General features: G+C 45.5%; 2 protein-coding genes across 16 annotated transcripts in view; one reads left to right on the top strand and one right to left on the bottom strand.

Annotated features, from left to right (window-relative positions):
- Positions 1–1,533: 1,533 nt before the first annotated feature.
- On the bottom strand, positions 1,534–3,291 carry LOC119124045 (protein ANTAGONIST OF LIKE HETEROCHROMATIN PROTEIN 1-like). The gene is made up of 2 exons (XM_037253669.1): positions 3,054–3,291; positions 1,534–2,618 (listed from the first exon to the last, which is right to left on the bottom strand). The coding sequence occupies exons 1-2, from the start codon at positions 3,237–3,239 to the stop codon at positions 1,560–1,562; spliced, it is 1,245 nt and encodes a 414-aa protein (XP_037109564.1). The 5' UTR covers positions 3,240–3,291; the 3' UTR covers positions 1,534–1,559.
- A 1,665-nt stretch (positions 3,292–4,956) lies between these two features.
- myo9ab (myosin IXAb) overlaps positions 4,957–25,649 on the top strand; it is a 46,637-nt gene continuing 25,944 nt past the window's right edge. For all 15 annotated transcript variants that reach the window (XM_037253441.1, XM_037253450.1, XM_037253449.1 and 12 more), the window contains exons 1-2: positions 4,957–5,294; positions 16,112–17,085. In XM_037253441.1, the coding sequence (XP_037109336.1) occupies positions 16,183–17,085 (903 nt within the window). In that variant the 5' untranslated portion in view covers positions 4,957–5,294; positions 16,112–16,182. The remainder of the gene's footprint in view (positions 5,295–16,111; positions 17,086–25,649) is intronic.

A 25,649-nucleotide genomic window follows, 5' to 3' on the forward strand; every position in this document is an offset into this window, starting at 1 on the left:
TATCATTTTATATTCTTTTAATAATATTGTAGCTCTAGAATGACTGTTAATGTATTGTCAGGACATCAACATTTTTTCAATATCTTGTTTTCAATTAAACTTGCACATCGTTGTACACTCTTATTTTTTATGTGATGTCCCAACCTCATTGAATTGTGGTCATATTTTTTGGTCTGTATTGTAGTGATTGGATTTGTGTCAATTAATGCCCATGACGGCCGCCGTCCTCTCCCGACCTTAATCTCAATCAGACATTTATGTAAAGTCAGCTCACAAGGGAGGACGACGGATGACCGCGGCCTTTCTCGGAAAGCGCTCGTGCCCTCGTGTTTGTCAACGTGCGGCTCACATCAAGCACTTTGAAATAAAAGCCTTATTCTTAGCGCCTTGCTTTTAAAGGCCACGCGCTGAGGCATCGAGACAGTCGATGACTTTTGAGAGGTACAAAGCAGACTCAGTTTAAGCGGCACAGAATCGGTTCAGAGGTGACAAGCGCCCGGGTGCGTAAAATACTGTGAAAGTAACCAGTTGTTTTTTTTAAGGCAAATGGATTTTACGCAATGGCCAGGTCAAATGTGTTTGCTGAAGGCATTTATTCTTTATCTCTGTGAATAACACCCATTCCTGAGCAGTCATGACCTCTGAGTATGCATGTCCTTATTATACTGCCCCCAGGTGGCCAAGGTGCGCACAGCAGAGCACAACAATGGCCATTCAATTGCAGGAAAAAATGTGGTCAAAGTGTGAATAATATGTTGACATTCTATTCGTCTTGATGGGTGGAATTTGCCCATGACCTTAACGACAAGGACAAGCGTGAATATTTGTTTGTGTGCTAATTCAACTGAAATCACAAAAGACCTTTGAACACAAATGAAGAAAAGGGAAGACCAGTGTGTGCTCTTGGTTATTTCATAACAGCTCAAGTGTGTGTTACACAATCCATGCAGGATGCGTGAAGGCCATCTGCTGCACTTTTGAGGCCGTGACACACTTTGAGTTTTTAATCTCTTCTTGTAACAACACTCTAATGTGGCACCTTCTCGTGGTCCGCTCGGGAAATAACGCTGCAAATGCACAGGTCACATGCGGCCACCAGTGCTCTCCCTCATCGTGAACCACCAAGAATTTCCACATCTTTTTATAGCAGTTTGATTTACTAAAGAGCCATTTAAATGTGTTTGCGTGTATACTTTTAAGATCAAGGCCATTCGGGTGATTTTAGTAATGATTTAAAATGTGCTCACACACATGCTTCCACGTGATCATATTTCCCCCAAATTACCAATATTATTCAAGTCTGCCCGGTGAGCGCCAGTGGACAAGTGACCCGAGTTTGCAGCAACGCTTATCCAGCAGCGCCCTCTTGTGGCACGTTCTTGGACCTGCGGCTTCACCTTTAACGTCACGTATTTGTATCCGCCCATCACCACATCACACAAAGTATTGCTTTAAAACCTCACCAGAGCCTCCCCGACTAATTGGCAACATTTTTTTAAATCCTTGCAACTCTACAAATGACAACAGGCAACATTAATACAAAATAATAGTTTATTATTTCAAGTTGTTACATCTCTTAAAAATCTCACCACATCGTCTCGTACATGTCCACCTTCCTCTTCCTCCTCCTCTTCGTCATTCGCATCCTGCATTGTCGTCACAGCGGGAGTGTCCCAACGGTCCCTGTATTCCTCTCCTTGTCTCTCGCATATATTATGCAGGGCGCAGCAGGTCAACACCATGGACTTGACCACCTGGATGTCCCTGTCATTCGTCTTGGTCAGACAGCGCCACCTACCTTTGAGTCTGGAAAATGCTGTGCGCACCGTGGTTCTGGCGCAGCGCACGCTCTCGTTGAACGCGCGCTGCTCTGGCATCAGCGTACTGTCCTGCTGGAATGCTTTCAACAGCCACGTCTTTAACGGATAAGGCGAGTCTCCCAGGATGTAGTAGCCGGGTTCCAAGCACCCTTGCTCGGCTGTTTCCCACAACAGAGACTCCCTGAGTGCTCGGGCGTGGCGCAGACCTCCTGCCATGCCGGCGCACGCGCTCCAAAAGAGCCCCTTGCCATCCACCACGCCTTGCAGGATGATGGAATGCCAGCCCCTGGCGTTGATGAAATCCCAGTGCTTCTCCTGAGGCGCGATGATGGGGATGTGGGAGCCGTCGATGGCGCCGACGCATCGGGGAAGCCCCCACCTTGCCTCGATGTCGGCCGCCGTTCCGGCGAGCATCTCCGGGTCGGGAAAGCGAATGTGGCATGGCAGCAGCAGCGCGCAGGCAGCCGAGCAGAACTCGCGCAGGCAGCGGCACACTGTGGTCTTGCTGACGCCGAAAAGGTAGCCAATACTTCGGTACTCGCTGTTGGTGGCCAGCTTCCACAGAGCGACGGCCACTCGCTTCTTGAGCGGCACACACACGCGGAAGTTGGTGTCGCGTTTCTCCATGGCCGGCCGCAGCTTGGAGCAGATGTCCAGGAAGGTCGCTTCGGACATGCGGAAGTGGCGCACCCACTCTGCGCGCGTGAAGCCTGGGACGATCTGGTCCCACCACATGTTGGAGCGGTGCACCACCCAGATGCTCGGACGGCGCCGGCGCTTGAGCAGCAATTGAAGCATCTGGAAAGCACATCGCGTTGGGTTTGGTTATCAAAGGAGAAATAGTAGTAGTAGTACTATGTCTGCAAAGAGATCCTGGTGGAGATTGTTAGTGGTCACAACACGTTCACGTAACATGTTTTTGACTGACCCTATTTATGACTTTTGCTGGATTAATGTATTGCTGTTTCTTTACTAATATCATTCATTGACTCGTGGTGGTGGTGGTAGTTCACCAAACCAATTCTTTCTTTGCCATAAAAATGGGTTTCTTAGCTCCAATAGTGGTTGTTGGCTTTTCAAAAAGCTTGGTTTTGTTGACATTTTTCCTGACAGTTTAAAGATCTATTCTCAAGTATCTTATTGTATCTTATATCAGCTATTTGTTTCTATACTAGACCATCGTGCCGAAAAAAGTCACAATCGTTGCTGATTTATCCCAAAAGAAATTCTCACCATCTGGCGTCGTCGTCTTCGTCTCGGAAAGGGGTGGTCCTCCAACAATTCCCAAACTCTCCTCATTTTCTCCGCAGTGTTCCTCCGCGCAGCCTGCAATCTCCTCTCGAACAAAGCTTGCCTTCTCCTCGTGATAAAGAGCCACATGCCAAGCAGAAAGAACACCATCGACTGGATGTTCTCCATTGTTGTCGTTTGTTTACTTGATCGTCACGGGCTTGACAACTGCGTCGCGTGATTGTGACGTCATGGTGTTTACACACGCGTCTGGTTCCCGCCTAAACACAAACCATATGCAGAAATAGCGTCGAATATAATGTTACAGTGAGCATTATTGTTGTTATAAAAAAATCTATTTTGTATGCTGTTTAACAAACTGTTCTAATTCTAATATCACTTTTTGTAGACAATTCAAATTTGGTCAGTGTACACAAGCTTTGTACCGCTCGTACTCAAAATTGCAATTTTAAAATAGTTATACTACACTATATATAGTATACCGTTTTTTCCCATGTATAATGCGCAAAATTTAGCTAATTTATTGTCCTAAAATCTGGGGTGCGCATTATACATGGGTACAATGTTTTTTTTTTGTTTTGTTTTTGTTTTTTTTGAAGAAAATCTCCCTTGAAACTTGAAATCACCTTTCTTCTTGTTTGTTGTCAATCGCGCATCGCATTCAGCCATCCTGCCCAACACACTTAGTCAGTAAAATTCATAATTGACGACACATCGTTTGATGCGATGGTGCAATCCTTGATGGTGTGTTATTGTCAAATATTGTTTGTTTTTTAATCTCCATCGCAAACCGGATATCATACGGAGGCCGCCATTACAGATGCGCAGAACGGATGCGCAAGACACGTCAGCTATATAAAGAGCGAGACTTCAGTTCTAAATGCGTATTACAGGTAATATTTTATTTCACAACACTTTGCCTTGTTCCTTTCTTCTCTGCTGTTCACTTCAAACACGCTCCATACGAACACAATGCTCTCGTATCAGACGCTTGCTCGATCACCTGCCTGTTTGCTGTCACAATGTACGCTACACAAATCCGAAACATTTCTTCGCTATCGAGTTTGCTAGCGCATGCGCAGTGATACTGACCGGCAGAATAACATCCGGTTGTTCCCAAAGATCATCTTTTTTCTGAAATAATTTTACGTTTACGGACTTAAGTAAGAGTCAAAATTTGGGTGCGTATTATACATGGGTACCGGCTTTTTTCCAGCATCGACATGCCATTTTTAGGGTGTGTATTATACATGGGGGCGCATTATACATGAAAAAAAACGGTATATACTATACTACTATAAATACTTTTTGCGTATTTTGAATCACAACTTTAGCTGCGGTTTATTAAACAAATTGCTGACTAGTTTGCGCGACTCAACCAAACGGGTTATGTGTAATACACATTTTAACCACACAAAGGCGACCTTACCTTGACTATCGGATGTGAGTCAAGCGTCATAGCAAACGTCAAATCATTTGTAGGCGAAATTAATTTTTTAAGTCTTTGTGGAATATGTAACAATGTAAAATGATTTTTTTAAGGACAATGTCACATAAAAATAATATAAAAACGTTAATTTTACTAAAATGAGCAAGCAGTGATTTGGGAGTGAATTATATTTTCATATTTATGTATATAAGTTAGGGATGAGCGAGTACAAATATACCAGGTATTGGGATCAGGCAAGTGGCCTTATTTTAAGGTTTTGGGTACTGATGGAGTCTGTCAAATCTCGCTATCTCTCTGTCTCTCTATCCAATTTCCCTCCTAAGTGAGCGGTCAATTGCTAGTCTAAATCTGATTTGTTATTGTGTTCGTAGGAGGGTCCCCCCCTCCGCCCTCCCCCCTTCTCACCACTTCCCTATTGCATCCCACGCGTGGACGCGCGGCGCGGCCACGTGCAGCTGTGTTGAGGAAGCCTTGAAGAGAGGACGGCGGCGTGTGTGACGTGTGTGAGGTAACGTGAAGTGACGGCAAGGACGGCAGACAGATTCTGACAGAATCCTCCAAACACACACACACACACACAGACACTGGAGCAGCTTTTCCCCCGGAATTTGATTCTCCATGATCGACACATCGGACCGGCGGATTGTGGCTGGCTTGTCCGGACGCACCGCAGTGGGCTCCGGCTGACTCGGTGGCGGTTGGCCGCTCTTCCTCGTCGCTCGGGCGGACTGGAGGAGGAGGAGGAGGCAGCGGCGGCGGCGGAGGAGGAGAAGGTAAGACCAAAGCCCCCTTCTCTTTCCTTGTCTTTTTTTTTTTGTGTGTGCGGACATAATGTTGCACGCTGTCATCATGTCCACAGTCACATACGGTTATGAAACCAAAAAGATGGAATATGCTCCCCCCCCCCCCCCCCCACACACACACACACACGCGCCCCTTGTCGCAGCCGCCTCGTTTGAATGTTAAATGGTTTTCTTACCTAACGTTTCCGTGCGCATAGATATATTTTTGCTCTGAGCAATGTGTGTTCATGTAGTCATATTGTCGCAGTCCCTTCTAAAGGAAGGGAGGGAAGGACAGAAGGGAGGGGGGTGCTTCCAATCTCCTTTGCAGCCCCCCCCCCCAAAAGAAATAAATCAAGCAAGGTTCTGATGTGAATGCCCCCCTCCCATTTTTGCAAGTGATGTTGCTTGAGGAGTTAAAAATGAAAGACTAAGTGATTGTAAAATGAAGCCGCAAATGCAAGTCATTCATTGCTAGCATCATATTGGACTCTCGCGGGCTCTCAAGCTGTTTGGGGCTTCTTACTATAATCCTCATATACTTGTGCCTTGAGGTCCAATTTTGCATGATTTTTTGGATATGAGCCATCTTTTGTCTGATTTATGTTTTCTTTGACTTGCACTCGCACACTTGACATACAATGGTGGCAGTGACTCAACGCGCGTCCCAACTAGCAGCAACTGGTCCGATAGAAAGACTGGGGTCAAGCGATTGTCACAAAAAAGGCTTCAAGTTGCATATTGCCCCCTCCTAGTTGAAGTTTAACCGTCAAACTAGCAAAAACAAAGACGCAAGACGTATTAGCGCTGTACAGAGGAGCTGAGACCATCTCCGTGTACACAATAGCGGCTGTCTATCTGTCTTATGCTGCTCCCAGTTGGCTGATGATCAACTCGAAGGCTCCAACTTAAGCCGCACTTTTTGTCCAGGTACTTCGACTTGGTCGCAAATTCCCAAAACAAACATTCGGCTCACTGGAGACTCGTGTTCTTGTTGGTCAGCCGGTGTGACAACGCTGCCGTGGGCTAGTTGACAAGTTGAGACTGGCCATCTCATCCAGACGACACGGCGGCCCCTCAAGTCTCTGGTCCAAGAGCTCGCATGATAGACTTGCTCGACGGGGGGGGGGGGGAGTGTAAAAGCCCACAACCAGCCTGTGGCTATTTGTACCAAAATACAACCGTGACATCACTTCGGGGCTTTAATTATTATTTTTAGTCAATTTGAATACATGTGATTCTCTTCACGTGGATGTCACGTGTTTTTTCCCAGAAAGCAAAAGCGCCAGCACTTAACTGTCATTTAAGAAAACCCAGAAATAATTGGGGCCAAGCACGGACCCTTGTGGCACACCGGCTGTAGTAGTTCCAAATTTACATTCCCGCCTTTCCGGCCTAATCCAACGTGGATTTTTCAACGTTGGCATGTACGCACGTTTAACTCTGACGTCTCCCTGAGTTGCATGTTCACATGAGGGATTTTGGAGGAGGGGATAAGGGGGGGGTGTTGTCTGTGCTGCCGCTGCATGGGTGACTTTGCAGGCCAGCTGCCTGCTGTCAGAATGATGTGCTCAGCCCGCCTCGCGCAGGCTTTGCCACTTACATAATAAGCCAAATGAAATGTTAATGTCAGCAAAGATGACGGCGCAATGAGGGTTCTCTCAAGAGCGTGCCGCTCGCTCGGCAAACTGCTGCCGAGCGTGTTCAGGCAGTTTGGGTTTTTGTCGACCAAACGCACTGGATGACTCCTAAAAGACAACATCATGTACCTGATTGCAAGCAATTGTTCCCGTCCCCCAAGCTGCAAGGCTGCAATTCGGTTCCACGTGGACGACTATTTTAATAATTGAGTCATCTTTTCAAGTCATTGTTGCATGTAAAATTGTTCAAATCAACAGTCTGTGATATTTGTCATCCTTTTCAAAAGCGGACCGACCGTGTTTTGTGTTTCTTCAAAATAAGACATTTGCAAACATCTGCTTTGACTTTACAACATAATGACCTAAGCAGTTAACCGAATCGGTTTCAAACCGTTCTCAACATCAATCCTTCACATGTTACATTGCTTAATTGTTATTTAGTTTTGTTCCATCACAAATAAACTTCAATCAAGTCGTTAGAAAACAGTAACTGAGATAAAAATGGTTTCGTGCAAAATAAAATGTTATCTGATTAATCGCTTGCATAATCGAAAAATAGTTGACTGCGACAGTCTTGTTCTAACTGATGCCTTTAGTGTGGCTTGTATTTCCCAGATTCCCTGCATTGTTAAATGTGGGGGACATCACACAAGTTTCAGCCGAGCATGTTTGCGTTGACTTTGGGCTTTCCGATTTCTGAGCAGGACTCATTTTACGTTATGGCCGGGAATCTATTTCAAATTGGAGCTTTACATTTGCTGTCGAGCCAGAAAGTCGCCGGAGGTTTGTTTGGCGTAAGCCAACACCAAGATGAGGTCATGGCTTTGTAAACCGTGTTGGCGCCACGTTCCCTTATGTATCTCTCAGCAGGTCTATTAATAGAGCGCCACACAATGCCACAGGGGCAGGGTCATCTTCATTTGATGCCGTCATTGTCATTTTCAGTCCAAATTTTTCCTTCAGGGCAAAACAAAGAATATTGCAGTAAAATTGGATTTGGTGTGTTTTAGGGCCACTCAGTCGATCTTCTGTCAGTGGCGCAATTGTCTTGTGCTCCGTTTTTTTTGTGTTTTGCTTTAGGCGCTACTTTGTTTGCTCATTTTCTGCTTCATAATCATTTGACTTAGTGATTGTGGAATTTTTTTTTTTTTTGCCTCAAACCTTATCAGGTGAGCCGGAGTAGAGTATGTACTGTACGTTCATCTGAAGTTGTTGGCACAAAGAAGAGATCCGCCATATGAAGCAAATGGCGTCACGCTGGCAGATTAGAGTGAAGCGTCTGGAGACAATCAAACGCTTTGTAGCGCGGTGGTTGCAGTCAGATGATCAACATTTGCGCGTCGACTGACATTCGCCATTAAATCTCATTCGTTGTCAAAGATGTGCAAAACGTCACGCTTGGTTGAGGCTCCACTTTTACGGCAGCCTGCGAGTCACTTAGCTTTTGGAAACTATTCGTCCTAGAGGAAGTCGCAGTAATCGGAATCATTCCTTCTTCAACTGCCGTGCGGCGAAAGCGAGATGCGATGGAAAATGTGATTTTTGAACGTATTGCACGCAAATAGCTCCTCAAATAACGCAAACTTGATTCATCGATCATAGTATTTTCCACTAGTGAGGAGCACCGAGCGCTCCGATTGGCCGGCGACAATGAGACGAGGGTGGCGATTGGTTTGTGGCGTCGGCTGTTGTCATGGCGCTGAAATGGCTCTGTGCGTGTGTGGTCAAAGTGGAGTTAATTAATTCAAATGAAGGCAAAGAACCAGAAACACACACGCACACGTGCGCTTGTTGATGCCTAATCCCTGTTTCTAATCCTTCATCATGGATTGGTCTTCCATTGTGACCATCGTGATGATCTAATCTCACTTGATTGATTGTTGATCGTCATCACAATAATATTCACGAACAGTCGGCCTCGGCCGCATTCAATTGAACCGGCACTTCTTGTCGTTTATTGTGATTCCGTATTTGGACGATTTGAGACTCTTCGAGGTGCACGGGAGGCCCCCAAGGTGCAAGTGCTGTTCGTCTTTGACTGACTGACAGTCGATTAGAGCAAGTAGGAAGGACAGCGACTGCCATTGAGTAGAAGGCAAGCGCGCACACGCGCACCAACAGTGGCCGCTAAGTGGATTTGGCGGCTGGAAGAAGGCGGGGGGGAGGGGGCGCAGCATCTGCACGCCACCTCTTACATGTTGTGTGTGTGTGTCTTTGTGATACAAAATGGACACCTCTGTCTGTATATATGCATGTATGATGAATTTTTAAAAATGCGTTTAAGGAAAATAGGTCGTTCCGCGTTAGTATCACATCAAAACCACAATTGTTATTGTTGCGATGTTCCTATACTGCGCTCAGCACGTGTACCGACATCGGAGAGGTCTTGCCTGCTAAACGGAAACATTTAGCGCTCTGCGCCCTGTGATTGGTTGGCGACCTGTCCAGGGCGCATCTTCTTAAGTGTGTGAACTTTGGTATGAGACGGATTCGCTTGAACGAGATGTGCCCCGAGGCTCGTCCCTAATGACCGCATTCTTGCAACTGTTATTGATACTCGTCGTGGCGCTCGTTCCTCTCACGCATGCACACGCGGATGTCATCACGCGTCGTCATGTCGCGTCGTGCAGGTGGCAACCATCCCGTCCGTCACACAGCCTCAGTAAAACACACACACACACACACACACACACACACACACACACACACACACACACACACACACACACACACACACACACACACACACACACACACACACACACACACAGCCTGTTTGTTAGGGCGTATGTCTGTTTGCGATATTATTCCCGCCAATGGAATTCGACACCCCCTCCCACCTATTTGTTCCTCGGACACCAGAAGGATTTCCAAACCTGCGTTGTTTTTTATCTTTTTAAGGAGGGGATCTAATAAACGGCTGGAAAAAGTCGAGTGAGCCAGGTCTGTTGCCATGGCAACCATCACGAGGATGATGATGATGATGATGATGATGATTATTGGGCCAAGTGTTTCAAATAGGGTTAGGGTATAAATGATGACTAAGCGTAAATTTGGATTTCAATTCTTTAGAAGTTATTTGATAATGAGACTGCGAGTTAGTTTCAACTCGTTCTGGTTTCTCCATGACTAGGGGAAACACAGCTTCTCTGATGATTTGGAGTAACCCAGGCAGGAAGTGATGCGACACGAGCGCCTCCAAAGTGGAAGTGAAAGTGACCACACAGCTCAACCAAAAAGAGGACCTTGACACTTGGATACAAAGCCCACTTTAGTATAAAGGCAGCAACTGTTTCATAATGCTTCTAAACAATAGACACCAAGGCACAATTATTTAACTCATTCACTCCTGTGGACGTTTATACTTGTTGATCAAAATCCAACCATTTACTGCCATCAACAAATATGTCCGTCAAGCACATGTTTCAACGTGTAGGCGTGCAAGAGGGTCTGTAAAATTTGGGTTTATGAATCACTGTTTGGCAAATGGCACCATTGCATCGCTTTGTGTTTGACATCAGCAAGATTAATATCAGCGTCGGTTCTGGTTGACAGATAAAACTCATTCTCTCTACCTTTTAATAAGAAACCAGTTTTTTTTTTTGTGAGTGTGAAACTAACCCATGTTGCACAGATGATGACAAAAGTAGGAAAAATGAATGAAGTTAAGTTCCTGTGCTCTGACAAAATGTTTTAGGGGTCAAGAGAAGAACTCTGACCTTGCTGACAGTTTCAGCTCTCGTCTGAGTTGTCGGCGCTTCCTGCTGTAATGCGTCTAAAAACAGAAAACTGTCAGCGAAGTAAGAGCGCAGTTGACCCTCGCATATTTGCAGTCTGGCTGATCCCTTGATAAAAGAAGATAGGACGAATGCTATAGATCTATGATCGTTTCGTTTACATCCCGTAACATCTTTTTGGACGGAGACATTTGAATGCTGATCATTTCAGATGTATTTTTTTTCCCTATATTCCCGCTCTGAAAAATCGCTTGAGCTTTTGCCACTTGTGACGTCATGGTGAAAAGGTTGGGAAAAAAAAAGGTCATATCCGCACAATAGAGGCTTTGCAGCTGACGTCATCAAGCTACCCACATTAGCTTGGCGGCCATCATGGCGGTCAACTTTTCAGTGCCGGTCAACGACTCACACACGCTTTCTTGTTATATCTGCTGCTATTTGAGCTTAAAAATGCCGGATACCTGCTGTGCTGTTGGATGTAGCAATAGACGAGGCGATAAACCAAATCTTAGCTTCTATAGATTTCCGGCGAACATGAAAAAACGTGATAAATGGATCGCGGATATTCGTCGTGAACGATGGAAACCTACGATTTACACAAGGATATGCAATGAGGACTTCATATCAGGTATGTAAACAAACTATTCACCCCTGATTTGTTTCACAAAATGTGAAATAATACAATATGGGATGATACAAATATGATTGTTGAAAATGCTGGGTGCATTTTTAGAAAGGCAGCAAGAGCAGCAAGGCAGGGAATGGGATGATTTCTTCAGTTCACCCCCCCGTTTTTATTTTGTGTTTATTTTTTCATGATGCTTGAAAACGTTATCAATGTAAATATTGAATTATATTTATTGGTTAAGTTTTCAAGCCAATCAGATGTGGCATCATGCAAAAATAAACAAATAATAAAAATGGTAGCAACTTGAACAGACAGGTACAGTATCTGAATGATTTCACTCTATTCAGTTTTTTAATATGTCAAGTTATGAAATGCCATTACAAAACAAATCGACGAGGTAATTATAAATATCTGGATATGAGCGTTCAGGCAGGTCGGCTGTTGCAAAATGCTCGGGCGATTTTAGCATGCTTCTCGGTAAAAGGTACGGATCCGTTGTGCCAACAAGGTTCAACTTCTCTCTGTGACGATTCTTGGAGTCTTCATCCAAATGCCTAACTTCGTTGGATAGCAAATCAGCCATAATTCGGAAGAAATCGGTGAAAACGTAGCGCAGAAATCAGACAATCCATACAAACACGTAGGAACGAGCTGACTAGTTGACCGCCAAGATGGCGGCATAACACAAAATCACGTGATAAAACCACGTGACTGCAAAGCCTCTATAGTGGGGTTTTCCCCAAGAACTAAACACGTCGTGCGGTTTTGAGCGCCGTCGGTCAATGTTGCGTCTCCTCGCGCTGAGTTGTTATTTTGTTGCGCTCCTCTCGAGTGCGTTTTGGAGCGCGGCCCAGCTAAATAAAAAAAATAAAAAATCTAGCATGATGTGCCGCAGTGTTCCAAAAATTGAATCTCATCTCAGCATCGATCGTTTTAATGCGCAGAAACCAGAAGTTGATATTGATCATCGTCCCCGCAGAAAGGCACGTGGCTAACCGGCGGATCAATGAAAATGATGGAGGTATTAGGGAGGCGTTAGGACCCGTCCCCTGCCCCCGCTGCCGTTATGGTTACAGTCAATACCTATGTTAACACTTCGTGAAAATACAAAACTACAACTGAATCAATTACAAATAAAATGTAGAGCGCATAATATGAATTCTGGATCATTTATTAATGAAATCTAGAAAGCCACAATAATAATAATAATTATTATTATTATTACTACTACTACTACTACTAATAATAATAATAAATCCAATGAAAATAAATAATAATAAAACTATATAATGTATGCAGTATAAATAGAAGAGTTTAAAAATAAAGTTGATCATAATATGAAACAAGCTCTTCATCCAATGAAGTGATTAAATTTTTGCATTTGGCCCTCCTTCCAAAGTGTTGCTCAAATTGATTTCAAGCAAGTGTGTGGCGGTAACCATGGCAACAGATGCTCCCTTAGTGGCTGTCCCTTTTACAGGGTTGGGGTTTTAAATCAATACCTTCGCTTTCAGGATGATGTCATCCCAGAACAGGACGCTGTTGCAATGTTAGTGACGCCACAATGCACTTTGGGACCAGCATATGTGTGCGTGTGTGCGTGTGTGCGTGTGTGCGTGCGCGCGCGTGCGTGTCGCTTTGGTGACATATTTTGTGTTGTTGTGGCATCTCAACCGAGCAGAGCCTCCAATGACTCGGCACTCATTTGTTATGACAAACTTTTTATTACTCTATTAATCTGTTTAATTGTGTGACATAAGACAGCAATTCCGTGAGTGAGTTAAAGCTCTCAGTGACAATTTCATTAGCTCATCTATGGCATTTTCTTATCAATAAGCCAGCAGTCTTTTGTAAGAATGTTATGTGGTTTGGTTAAATCCACATGTGAGTGAGTGAGTGAGTGAGTGAGTGAGTGAGTGAGTGAGTGAGTGAGTGAGTGAGTGAGTGAGTGAGTGAGTGAGTGAGTGAGTGAGTGAGTGAGTGAGTGAGTCGGTTAGTGAGTGAGTCGGTTAGTGTATGTGTTAGTGCATGCACGTGTAGTTTATGTGTTTTGTGCCATGATGTAATTCCCGCAATGATCCTTTTCTTTGAGTTTACAGTACCAGTCTGAGTTTGGGCTCAGGCAGGAAAACACACTTCCTGTGTCAAAAGATTTGAAGTGCAGTACGTGTATGTTTATATATGTGCTTGTGCGCGTGTGTGTGTGTGCGTGTGTGTGTGTGTGTGCGCGTGTGTGTGTGTTGAGGAATGCTGAGGTTCGGTGTTTATTGCTGTTACACTGGTGAGAACTGAATGCAGGCCGCAGAGCAAGAATGAGGGAGGGGAGCGGAAGAGGAGGATAAGAACGATTCAGACCAGAACTGGTTTGTTTTTCAAATGAACTTATAGTATAAAGGCAAAAAGAAACCAGGAACGTTTTGGTCTTCAAGGACATCTCAATTTGTTTTTGTTTTCACATAAACAACAGACAAATAGCTTTTCTGTTCCTAAAAGGGTGTGTGTTTTATGGTCGTCGAGTGGATTTTGAGAAGCATTATAGTCAATTCAGTGGGACTTATCGCTTATGACCCCGCCCCCTCCTCACATCCCCTAAAAAAATAAACCATTACTCGAAGTAGGGCTTTAGCTTTATCGTATGGTAATCTGTAATATCCTTTATTTCCTAAAGGGCATCTTTACATTTCTGACAGCTTGTTCTCCAGAAATTCACAGTAGCCAGGGCAGCAGCTAGCATACATTTTTACTGTCGCTGAAAATTTTTCATGTCCACACATTGCCTTTAATGGCAAAGTCGCCCCTCCCATCATGGCTGTCACAGCGGTTAGCTAACTTGCTACAGCAACTCAAACAAACGGCGATATGCTAATCAGAGGCCTGCGTCTTGGGGTCATGAACTCTAGCTTAGCAACCGTTGCTATGTTAGCCTGCTGATTCAAAGCCCGATTTTGTTTTTACATAGAATTATTCAAATAAGTACATTAGCAATTACAGCTAGCCAAATGTTTGTTGGCGATCTACGACAACAGCAAGGTTGTGAGCGATTATCTTGAGACCATTGCTGTTGTCTTTGTTGAGTATCTTTTACAAAAAACAATTTTCTGAACACTGTGACTTACCGAAATTTTAAATACATGTTGAATTGTTTCTACTAGCGCACGACTGGTGTGACTCGCAAGGCCAACATTTGAAGTCAATGAAGAGCTTGTCGCTTCCTTGGGTCATCTTGTTTGTCTTCCATTTTGTTCCTTTTGGTCGGACATAAAGCGAGAGTTGTCACGGCCCTCAGTCGCTCACTTTATCTGGTTTTGGAATCGGGCCCTGTCTCGTCGCGGATCACAGTCGGCCTCTTTGTCAGCTGTGTGTTTGCTCCACGGAGGGTGGGCGAAGCGTGGAAGGAGACGCGTCTCAGGAGCTCACAGAAGCTCCCTTGAGATCTTTGCTTGAGTTCAACCAAGACAGTATTTTTTCCATAGGGGCATAGTGGATCGTTTACCAACCATCTGCTTCATAGTTTTGTGGTTCTGCGTTCGAATCCCAGCTCAGGCTTTCCTAAATGTTATGTTCTCTTCAGGTTCCACAGGTTTGGAAAAAAAATCCTGTTGGGTTCAGCAAAGTAAAGAAAACTACAGGAACTTGAACTATGAAAGCAGAAATGATTCCGAGGCCTGTGAAATTGAAAGCTAACTAATGGAGCGACATGTTGCCTTTGAAATAACTCTTGTACAGTATGTTGTAATCAGTCTTGTGCTTCATTGTAGCGACATTGGTCACTGCCCTTGTTAGCATCAATTAACCTTTGTGTGTGTGTGTGTGTGAGACTGGCCACTATAGACAAGGAAGTGAGCGGTGAATTAGTCCATTGTTTGGCTCATTACAGCCACTTTTGTGCGGAAGGTGGCAGCTGTTAATCTTGGCACTTGGCGGGATTCTGTTCTCTGGGTTGTCACATGATCACACACGCGCACGCACGCATAATGGTTTTACGGCAGTGGCACGCCGTCAATGCATAAAGCATCTTGTTGTTGTGCATCACTTCATGTGCCTGCGGACTTGGTTTTCACTGCATTCATCGTTCCCCCTCAGCACCCCGACAGAGAGTTTATTGAGTGGTCGCCACCATGTGACGACTCGGCTGGTTTCCCACGATAGATGCTACTTCGATTATTTCTGATTAAAAATGAGTGTTTGGAATGGATTTATTTTCATCCATCCATCCATCCATTTTCTGAACCGCTTAGTCCCCACGGGGGTCGCGGGAGTGCTGGAGCCTATCCCAGCCGTCATCGGGCAGTAGGCGGGGGACACCCTGAACCGGTTGCCAGCCGATCGCAGGGCACACAGAGACAAACAACCATTTGCACTCGCACTCACACCTAGGGACAATTTGGAGTCTTCAATCGGCCTACCAAGCATGTTTTTGGGATGTGGGAGGAAACCGGAGTGCCCGGAGAAAACCCACGCGGGTCCGGGGAGAACATGCAAACTCCACACAGGGAGGGCCGGAGGTGGAATCGAACCCGCACCCTCCTAACTGTGAGGCGGACATGCTACCCAGTGCGTCACCGAGCCGCCCGATTTATTTTCATAAATAGTGAAAATACACATTTGATTGACTGTAGGGCTGAATGATATTTTCCCAATAATATGCAGCCCTAATTGACGGCCAGAGAGAAATGCATTAATGAATGAGTTGTCAATAATGAAGCAAACAAATTATTATTATTATGTTTTTTAAAATATTTTAAAAAATTCACCAGTATCCCAGCACGTGCTTTTTCACCAACCAGGCTTTGTCTCCTTCAGGTTGGGATGTCCTGAGTTGCTGCCAGCGTGCCCGGTGAGAGCGCAGCGCTGATGGGAGCGGCTGTGCCACCATGAGCTTACAAGATGGCAGCTGCAGCTACGCCAGCAGCGCCAACATGGCCACCGCCAGCGGCAGCATGCGGCGGCGCCTGGAGGACCAGGAGTTCAGCCTTCGCGTCTACCCGGGCTCCCTGGCCGAGGGCACCATCTACTGCCCCGTCAGCGCCCGCAAGAACACCACAGCGGCCGAGGCCATCGAGTGCCTCATCGAGCGGCTGCGCCTGGAGCGCACCAAATGCTACGTGCTGGCCGAGGTGAAGGAGTTTGGCGGCGAGGAGTGGATCCTCAACCCCGGCGACTGCCCCGTACAGCGCATGATGCTGTGGCCCAGGAGCGCCTTGGAGAACCGCGGCGGGCTGGGCAGCGGCGACGATTACCGCTTCCTCCTGCGCGAAAAGAACCTGGACGGTTCCATCCACTACGGCGGCAGCCTCCAGATGTGGCTGCGGGTGACGCAGGAGCGCCGCCGCATGGTAGAGCGCGGCTTCCTCCCCCAACCGGCGGGGAGCGACCCCCCGACGGATTTGTGCGCCCTCTCCAAACTGACGGAGCACGCCCTCTTGGAGAGCCTGCGGGCACGTTTCCGCCAAGAGAAGATCTACACCTACGTGGGGAGTATCCTCATTGTGGTCAACCCCTTCCAGTTCCTGCCCATCTACAACCCCAAGTACGTCAAGCTCTACGACAATCACACGCTGGGCAAGCTGGAGCCGCACATCTACGCCGTGGCCGACGTGGCCTACCACGCCATGCTGCAGCGCCGCCACAACCAGTGCATCGTCATCTCGGGCGAGAGCGGCTCTGGCAAGACGCAGAGCACCAACTTTCTCATTCACCACCTGACCGCCCTCAGCCAGAAGGGCTTCGCTAGCGGCGTGGAGCAGATCATCCTGGGGGCGGGGCCCGTGCTGGAGGTAAGACGCACTGACGCTGCCCTTTTTTTTGCGCCTGTCCGAGCAAGTGCAGTCCTGCCTCGAGCCGTCCTTTGGACGGCAACATTTTTTTTGTTTTGTTGGTGTACTGGCGGGCACATGTTCTTTATCCTCTGCAAAGAACGACTCATTTGTATTCAACCCACCCACCCAATCAGCAACCTAGAATAAAATTAACTCAATCTGCTCAAAATCAGCACAGCGAGTAAAATAAAAAGACAGCAAGTAATCGTGGCTGTGAATCGTGTGCTCTCTCCAAAACCAAAGGCTCATTGGACTTCATTTAGTCGGTCGGGAATTCCCAGCAGTCCGGCTGGCGTGCAGCTGCCGCACTCTCGTTCCCGGGGCTTCACCTCCCGCTCGTATGTTCTAAATTAGAGGCGGAGGTGACAAAAGCCCAGACGAAATACAACGAGAAGGCAGCAGGTTGGTCCTCTGGCCTCGGGATGCCGCAGGTCGTGAAACGGATTAGAAAGCTCCCGTGGCCTATATTTAGCGCGTATGATATGACGAGTATATCCAGGCCATGTGACCTAGAAACCGGGTTTGCTCAATCTCTGCATTGATGGCACAAAAAAAAAAGATCATGAAATGTTGACTAATCCGTCCTGGATTACAAAATCAAAAATGGATTATGGATTATGAAAAATCATTGGGGAAGTTTTGCGAGATGACGAAACAACCCGGTCAATTCAGGACCTTTTTCTTTTTTTTTTTTTTTTTTTTTGAATTGTTGAGTTGAGCTGTCAGGATGCACGTGGAGGTGTTGTCCGCACGCAGCTGTGGATGTTGACGGGCAATTCGATCGCTCGCTTGCTAGCTCTTTATTTACGCTTCATCATCTGGCAAACGTCAAGGCGGCTGACGGCTGACAGCTTCCAGTGCAGCTGCTTGGCGTGAAACTGCTCAATGTTGCTTGGAAATGACGACACATGTCACAAATTCTTTTTCTATTGCGATGACTTCACGGTCAACACCGAGATGAGGTGATTCCCCCCCCCCACCCACCCAGCAACTGTTCAAGCAATGTAACACGTCGTCTGCATGAAGACGCTTTGCGTGGTTCCGCCTCCAAAGTGGCGACAGATGTCTCCTGAGGCATCAGGTGTTTGAGTCCCACTATTACTCTAATTGCCATGTGCCTAAGTGACGCCCGCAAATGCGCACGTTGGAAGAAACGATTAGTTGGCGAGAGCTCAATGTCAATGTCGTCTTCTAATGGCTCTGTTGAACTTGAGATGTTCACTCACGTTTCTGCCTTGACTTGTGTTGTTTACCAACCTTCTGCAAAAGCTTTCTGGGCCGTCAAGCCCAATTGCGCGGTGCTAGCCGAGTCCAGATGACAGCCTGTTGTTGTGGCCTCTCGCAGAAGTGCCCCCTCCCCTCCCCCTCCACCAGATGCTTCCCATCCAGATGTCCTCAGTGCACTAAAGCAGGCAGGCCCCCCCGAGGGACACGACCTGTCACCTGCGGCTGATGGATGGTTCCAGGTAGTGCCCGGGCCCTCCTCTCTTTTTGCGGCTCCAGAAGGTGGAGACGAGTGGCCCGGGATGGAGGACAGCTCCTCGCTTTCACCTAGTCAGTCTCGAGCTCGGTGTACAGTTACAACACCAGAAGAGGTGAACTCGCTCACCCGAGACAAAAGGAAAAGGCTTTCGCAGCCGCCTTCCATTGTGCCGCTTGTAAACTTCCCCCCGCTGCTCTTACCATATTATTGTATGCACTATGTTAGCCGACGCTACGATTCGTACGTTGTGACGGGACGTTGTGATTTTCCAGGATTGTCGTAGAAGTGATCATCCATTGGTTAGCGCCGTTACATGGCTACTAGGGGTGTAAATCGCGGGTTTTGTCACGATACGATATCATATCGATACAAAGGACCACGATACGATATTTGCCGATATCTTAAAGCCTGCTGTGATTCATTCACGATACATCACGATATAGTGCTCTATGATCGATATTTTTTTTTTTAAATAAAAAATATAGAACAATATCCTGATTTATAACAATTCATACGCAAAATCAACAAGGTACTGCAAACTCTTTATTTAGGAAATTACAAGAGTATTGTAGTATACAAAGTGCTTATTTTAACACTGAACTTTGATGTCGTGTTTTTTCTTTAAATGTGCGGCGAGATTTGTGGTCCCTGAATATTTGATTACCGCATGGCAAGATTTACAAACTGCACGTGTCTTGTCCGTTGAGCCATCTTTTCTTTGGAATCCAAAGTGCTTCCAAACGAATGACTTGAAGCCTAAAGGGGAGCAAATTTCCTCGTCTTTTTGGACACTAGCCATAGCACCAGCCCAGGAGCCGCGTACTAGTTGTCGACTCCCCTTTCACGTGCCTGCTCTGCTCACAACACAACACGCCGCGCACTGCTCCCGGAAAGAGGAAGCAAGCAACAATGAACTGGATTTCAAAATAAAGTCGCGTCTAATGTCCGAGGTCAAACACGGCGATATAAATCGATGTTTACGTTTAGCATCGATGCCAATAAATCGTAGAGCATTATATCGATTAATCGATATGTATCGATGAATCGTTACACCCCTAATGGCTACGCGTTGACGAACCGTCACTGATGCGCCCGCGCAACTTCCTGTTAGCGCTTCCACGCCGGTAATCCGTGTCCTCTGGGCAAGCCAGCATTCTTCCCCAAACATCTGTTTGCCGGATTATGGTGCTCACATTCTGTCCTTCTCAGGAAGCATTCCTGCTTTGCGTTCTCAGGAAAGCCCAGGACAATTTGACTGCAGACAGCTGCATGGCGTGGACTCGCTCGATCCGAGCGGGATGTTGCGCATTGGAAAGACGTGCTGTAGCGACAACACGTTTTTCACCGGTTCTGGTAGAGCACGTCTTTGTTTTTGTTTTGATCTTGTTGAATGGGAATTTCCCCATTTTTGTGACTGATGATGTTATCGTGGTCTATATTTAGATTGATGTGCGATTGGATTGATGACTAGAATTGATTTAGCTTGTAAGAAGATTAGTCAAGATGCTAAACATGAATGAACACATGGCTGGAGCCAAAGCAGTCAAGTTGCGCTCGAGGCCAAAATAAAAAATAAAACAAATCGCTGTGCTATAAAACATTGTGGTAAGGACAGAGATGATACAATATGCCAATTTCCATTTTTTTTTTCTAGAAACATTGAGTTTTTCTTTTCCTGGTTTAAAGACCGCTAACATGGTGACCATTGTACATTGTGGCACGGCTAACTGTAGACTAGTCATTAAAAAAGGTTCCAAAATGTCAAGCTAACACAAAGAAACAGCTGGAAGTTCTGGAATTGGGCTCCCATCTTCTGAACGGATGAAGAAAAAAAATCTTTCATCTGTGCCCCGTGGCTCCCCTGACAACTTACTGCTTGAATGTTTTATGCTAACACGCTACATGCTCCCTTTGCGCAGCCAACTCGACTTTGGAATAAGCGAAGGAAGTACATGTGTCGTAACAGACTCGAATGGAAGTGGCCCAACGCTCCAAATGGGCCTGATTCAATCGAAGCGCCGCTGCCGCCACCGCCATCAGAAGCAGATGCGATTACAAGCATTAGCTGCAAAGAAGCCATCTGGGCCGCTTGCACTAACTCAATCTACGCTAAGCGCTATTCCGGTCCAGCGTTGAGGCTACTCTCTCCCACAAATGTGGCATATCGGTTCTTAAGTCAAGACGTATGAAAAGTCTCGAGCGTCCTTTTAGTTATTTTAGAGATTGAAAATGTATGAGTGGAGGTGTCGGTGTGTTTTTTGTTGCCTCGGGCCTTTGTGTGCCTCAAGCTAATCATGCTAAATCCTTCTGCTGGAAGAGATAGGGCAACTGTTTTGGCTTTCATTTGAAATTCAAAGCTGCTTAATCTTCATATGTGCCGCAAAATCAAAATAATAAATATTTTTTAAAAAGCCAGCCCCTCCCGCCACCCCACAGGCTATTGTGGTGAACAATGAAGTTAATAATTTAATGATTTAATCTCTTTAGTAAACCTCTCTCATTTTTGAGTCTTTATTTTAAATAATGGGGATTTCCATTTGAAATATTCCATCTGTGCTTGGGTTATCATCGGCACTATGATGACCGACACCCACAAGCCCTCCTGTATATATTTTAAATTGTATTGAGATTTATAAGCGATGATTTTCCAAATAAGACGTGTGCTCACAATTGGGCACGTTAAGCTGCTGCCCCACCTAAATCTTATCTAACCATTTGGAGCGATGCATGAAGTCTGTATGAATGTTTCATGAAGTCGTTTATTTAATTGAATTGATAAAGATTTATTTGTTAATTTATTTTAATATATTTTTTAATTTTCATTTATTTATTTGAATTGATAAACTGTTCATAATGGTAGCCGTATTGTTAAGTGGTTTGTCATAGTCAATCTTTTTAAAAAAAAAACTGACTTGGCACGGGCCTGCGTTCAAAACAAAGAGCCTCTGCTCCTCGGCGTCGAGAGGAGCTAGACGAGGTGGCTCGGGCATCTGGTTAGGATGATGTGTTCGAGGTGACGTGTTCCGGGCATGTCCCAACTGGGGACGACCCAGGACACGCAGGAGAGAGGGCTGGAACCCGCTTGGGATCCATCAAAGTGAGGCCTGCGTGGTCCTCCTGATGCTACAAGCAGGAGATGAAAGTCCCCCCCCCCCCCCCCGAGGGATGAGAGCGGGTGGCGTAATCCTCAAAGGGCTGGCGAGCGACACATGATGGAGTCATTTGCATCAACCCAGTGCCCCACTTTTGCAGCAAAAGTGCTGCTAAGTATTTTGATTCATTTTAGGAACAAAAGATATTTTGCAGATAGAATCATATGTTGTATATATTTATCAGCGATAAAAGCCAATATTTTATTTTTGGGTGGCCGGCCGACATTCTTGTGTCATACTCGAATCGATGCACTGAACATCAGCCCAATCCTTTTTCCGCATGCAGAAGCAAAACAAGCGCCATGTGTACTTAGCTGACCTTGACATGAGGCAGAAAGTGGAGCAAACAAACCCCATTCCAAGTCCCGATGACATTTGATTGATGGAAAATATTGGTTGATGGAAAACAAGGGAGAGTAAAGTTTGTCTTCTTCTCTTCCTTCTTTCACCAACTTTGAAAGGGGCAAAAATGGGTTGCATTTGGCTGATGCGTGTTGTTGTACATTTCTCCGTGCTCATGCATGCTAATTGCATGCATTTTGTTTTTCATAACAGATTAATGAAGCCCCCAGGTTGATCTGCGGAGTAAAAACAGACCTTTGGTGCTGTTATTTCTGCTGCATGCTTGGCCGGGAAAGCGGCCTGAGATAAGGCAGAGCAGGGAGAAAAAGACGGCAAGAAGAGAGGGACAAAAAAAATAAAAAGGAGGAAATAATGCATGGTGTGCCAATTTTCCACATAGTCTCTCATCCAAGACGACAGGAGATACCTGTCTGTGTCTTTATCGAACACCTTTGTAAGTCCCCTTCACGCTTCCAACACGGCGCGCATCCATGTATCGAGACGCGGGACCAGAATTCCACAAGTCCTTCCATTTTGGCTCTTGTGCACTGAGTTATGAACTCACCGCCAAAAGACTCGCCATCCAAACTGCAGCTATTTGCTTTGGACGCCGACAAGTAGATTTTTGGACTTGGCGAAACTGGAAAGTGGACTTGTTGGCCAAAATCACACTAAGTCCACCATGTTTATGTCATAAATTATAAAAGTTTTTTTTGGAGTGATATGACCTGAATAGTAGTGTTCCAACCGGGCTTTTTTGCTGCCGATTCCGGTGCCGATTATCCATGAGCGAGATTGGCCAATACTGATTCCGATACCGATCACGCAGCTGCACATTTTTCAGTTTTAGAGCCGATTATTTTAAGAGTTGATAAATCTGTCAATTATTTATTTCAATTAACTCATTCAGTACCATTGACGGTTATAAACGTCAAGGATATTAACTGGGTTGGCGGTGAATGAGTTATTTCAGAGGGGAAAAAATACTAATAAAAAATTGTAAATTGTGAACATTCTGGCATGATAACGTGCTAAGAAGTTAAGCACATCATGCTAATGCTACACGCTAACTTTGGTCACATTCCAACACATGCGCCGTCCTGGCTAGTTCACGGATGTTTTAAGTCACCTCAGTATGATCTTTCGTGGTTGCCATGGCAACAGCAGAGGTCCTCTTTACATCTATATCGAGTTTTCCGACAACGGCCCCGCTGACGCAAACTTCGGCTCGTACGAGCTATCAGCTGAGAAATGATCGTGCCGTCGAAGTGCGGGAAGATGTTTATCATCTCACCACCGGCGCGAGAATCCCCCGAGCGGTGGGCGGTGTGTCTCGCCGGGACGCTCTAATGACCTCTCGGCTTCTTGACAGCCGTGAAATGCGGCGAACGGCTCCAAATCATGCGGCGAGGTTTTCCTCGTCGCGTTGGACTTTTACACCACAATTGGAGAGTCTGCATCTCCCCGGTCAGACTGCGGTTTTCTGTGACGGACACATCTGCTCTGAAGCACCAAAGGTTTCATTGCTCGGTCTCGCTCCAACAAAGCTTCGGCACTTTAAATTAAAAGCTTCTGACTGCGGGCTTTGTTAGACAAATCTTTCATGGTGTTTCTGCTCCCTCCCATTGGACCAAAATGGCTTTTTGAGCCAAATTCAGAGCAAGGCAAATAGGTCATTGTTCTCTACTTCCGTTCTTCTGAGAAAAAATCTCCACGCAAATTAACTTGAGAGAACTAAAAGTATTGTTGCCCTCCCAAACGCCTTCAAGTCAGGGATTGTTCTTCCACACCAAATTCATCCAAGTGTGCTTGTAGAGTAAGAGTAAGAGTAAGAGTAAGAGTAAGAGTAAGAGTAGAGTAAAATCTGGTTTAGATTAGTACATGGTACTAATGGTTTGTATAGTCCAGACATGATTTTGTTTTCCAATAACAGTCCCAATTTTGAGTGCCGTTCCTCAGGGAATTGTTTCAAGTCCGCTCCAAATGTGTTTCGTACATTGAGCCTGAGTAAGAACCAGTCACAATTATTAACAAAGTTCCTCAGGGATGCGTTTTAGGTCCCGTTGTTTTTGATGACGTCTTACTTTTCCCATGAAGGCGTTAGACAAAAACAAATGGTCAGGCTCTACAGTGGAAGCAACAACGTAACGCCGTATGATGTTTCATGACCTCGTATAGCATTTTCTTCCCTCTATATGATGTATAACTAGAGCACCAATACACAGCATGTGCCACACTTTGTGTATAAAGCCTCCACCCCCACAAATGAATCATCTCTGGCTGCACTTATATACGTGTTGCTCTCCCGAGGGGATTAGCACTCCACTGCGGGATTTTCCCACACCACCTCCTGGCGTAAACTCTAGCGTTTGCCGTCAGACGCTATGCTGTGAGATGCTCGTTGGCAGGATGTTTTGGCCTTTACTTTTGTAATTAGTTGAGCCGCAGTCCTCAACGAATGCCAAGCTTTCTTGCGAAAAAGCAGCGTCGCTAACCACCGCAGCTGCCTTATAATTTATTGATGCATTTTGTCTGACTTAAACGCCCGTCAAGTTTTTCCACGGGGTTCGGGGGCGGGGACGCCGTACGACATCTGTGGCTGCAAGACTCGAGAGGAATTGATTTGATGACAGCAGCCAAAAAAGTCAAATTGGGTCTCAAATGGACTCGTAAAGAAGGAGCTTTGGCTTCTGAGTCACGCTGAACAAGTCAAGTGAAATGTCTTTATAGTACACTGGCAGGGTCAACAACATGCGCAAGCTTCTTAGCATTTGAATACCATATTTGGTCACTTACAGTCGGTGGCTGTTAAACTGTAGACGCACACGATTGCACTCAGCCAAGCAGTAAAGCATCAATGTTGACAATAGATTCACTTTCAATTTATGATATAATAATAATTTGGAAGCAAAGGTTTATTGTGTAAATGAATGAAAACATGGAGATTATTTTATTATGATTTTGTTATTTGATGTATGAACATTTTATATTCATTTATATTCCTTTTGAATGTTGTATTTTTAATGTATATTTTGGCTATATTATGATGTAAGTTTTAATGTAAATTTAAATCAATATTTTATTAATTTTAAATATTTTTTAGTTAATACATTTTAATTTTAAATGCAATTGTTATATAATGTTTTTAGCCATTGTTTTGTCCTTGGGTGCCTCCAAAGACATGATGATGATAGGATAAAGATAAACATTTTTACAACTTTTTTTGAATAACTCATGAACACACCTTTCGCTTTTATTGTTTTGCACCGGGTTGTCCTTGTCTGGCAAAAGTCGGCTCATCCTCATTGTGCGTCCCCTCTCGCTTCATCTGCCGCCCCACCCGCTGGCCCTTTGAGTTGAGTCGTTCCCGAGGCCAATGAGATCCAGACCTAGTCCAACGCAGTGACAGCAACCATTAATGGAGAGAGCGAGTGAGTGAGAGAGAGAAAGAGAGAGAGATTGTCACTTCATTACACCATCTTTCGTGTTAGGGTCATTGAAGACTCAACGGTCGTTCGGTGTGAACGTGAGTTCTAGGTTCCAGG

Source organism: Syngnathus acus, chromosome 6, assembly GCF_901709675.1.
Source record: "Syngnathus acus chromosome 6, fSynAcu1.2, whole genome shotgun sequence".
NCBI classification, from domain to species: Eukaryota; Metazoa; Chordata; class Actinopteri; order Syngnathiformes; family Syngnathidae; genus Syngnathus; species Syngnathus acus.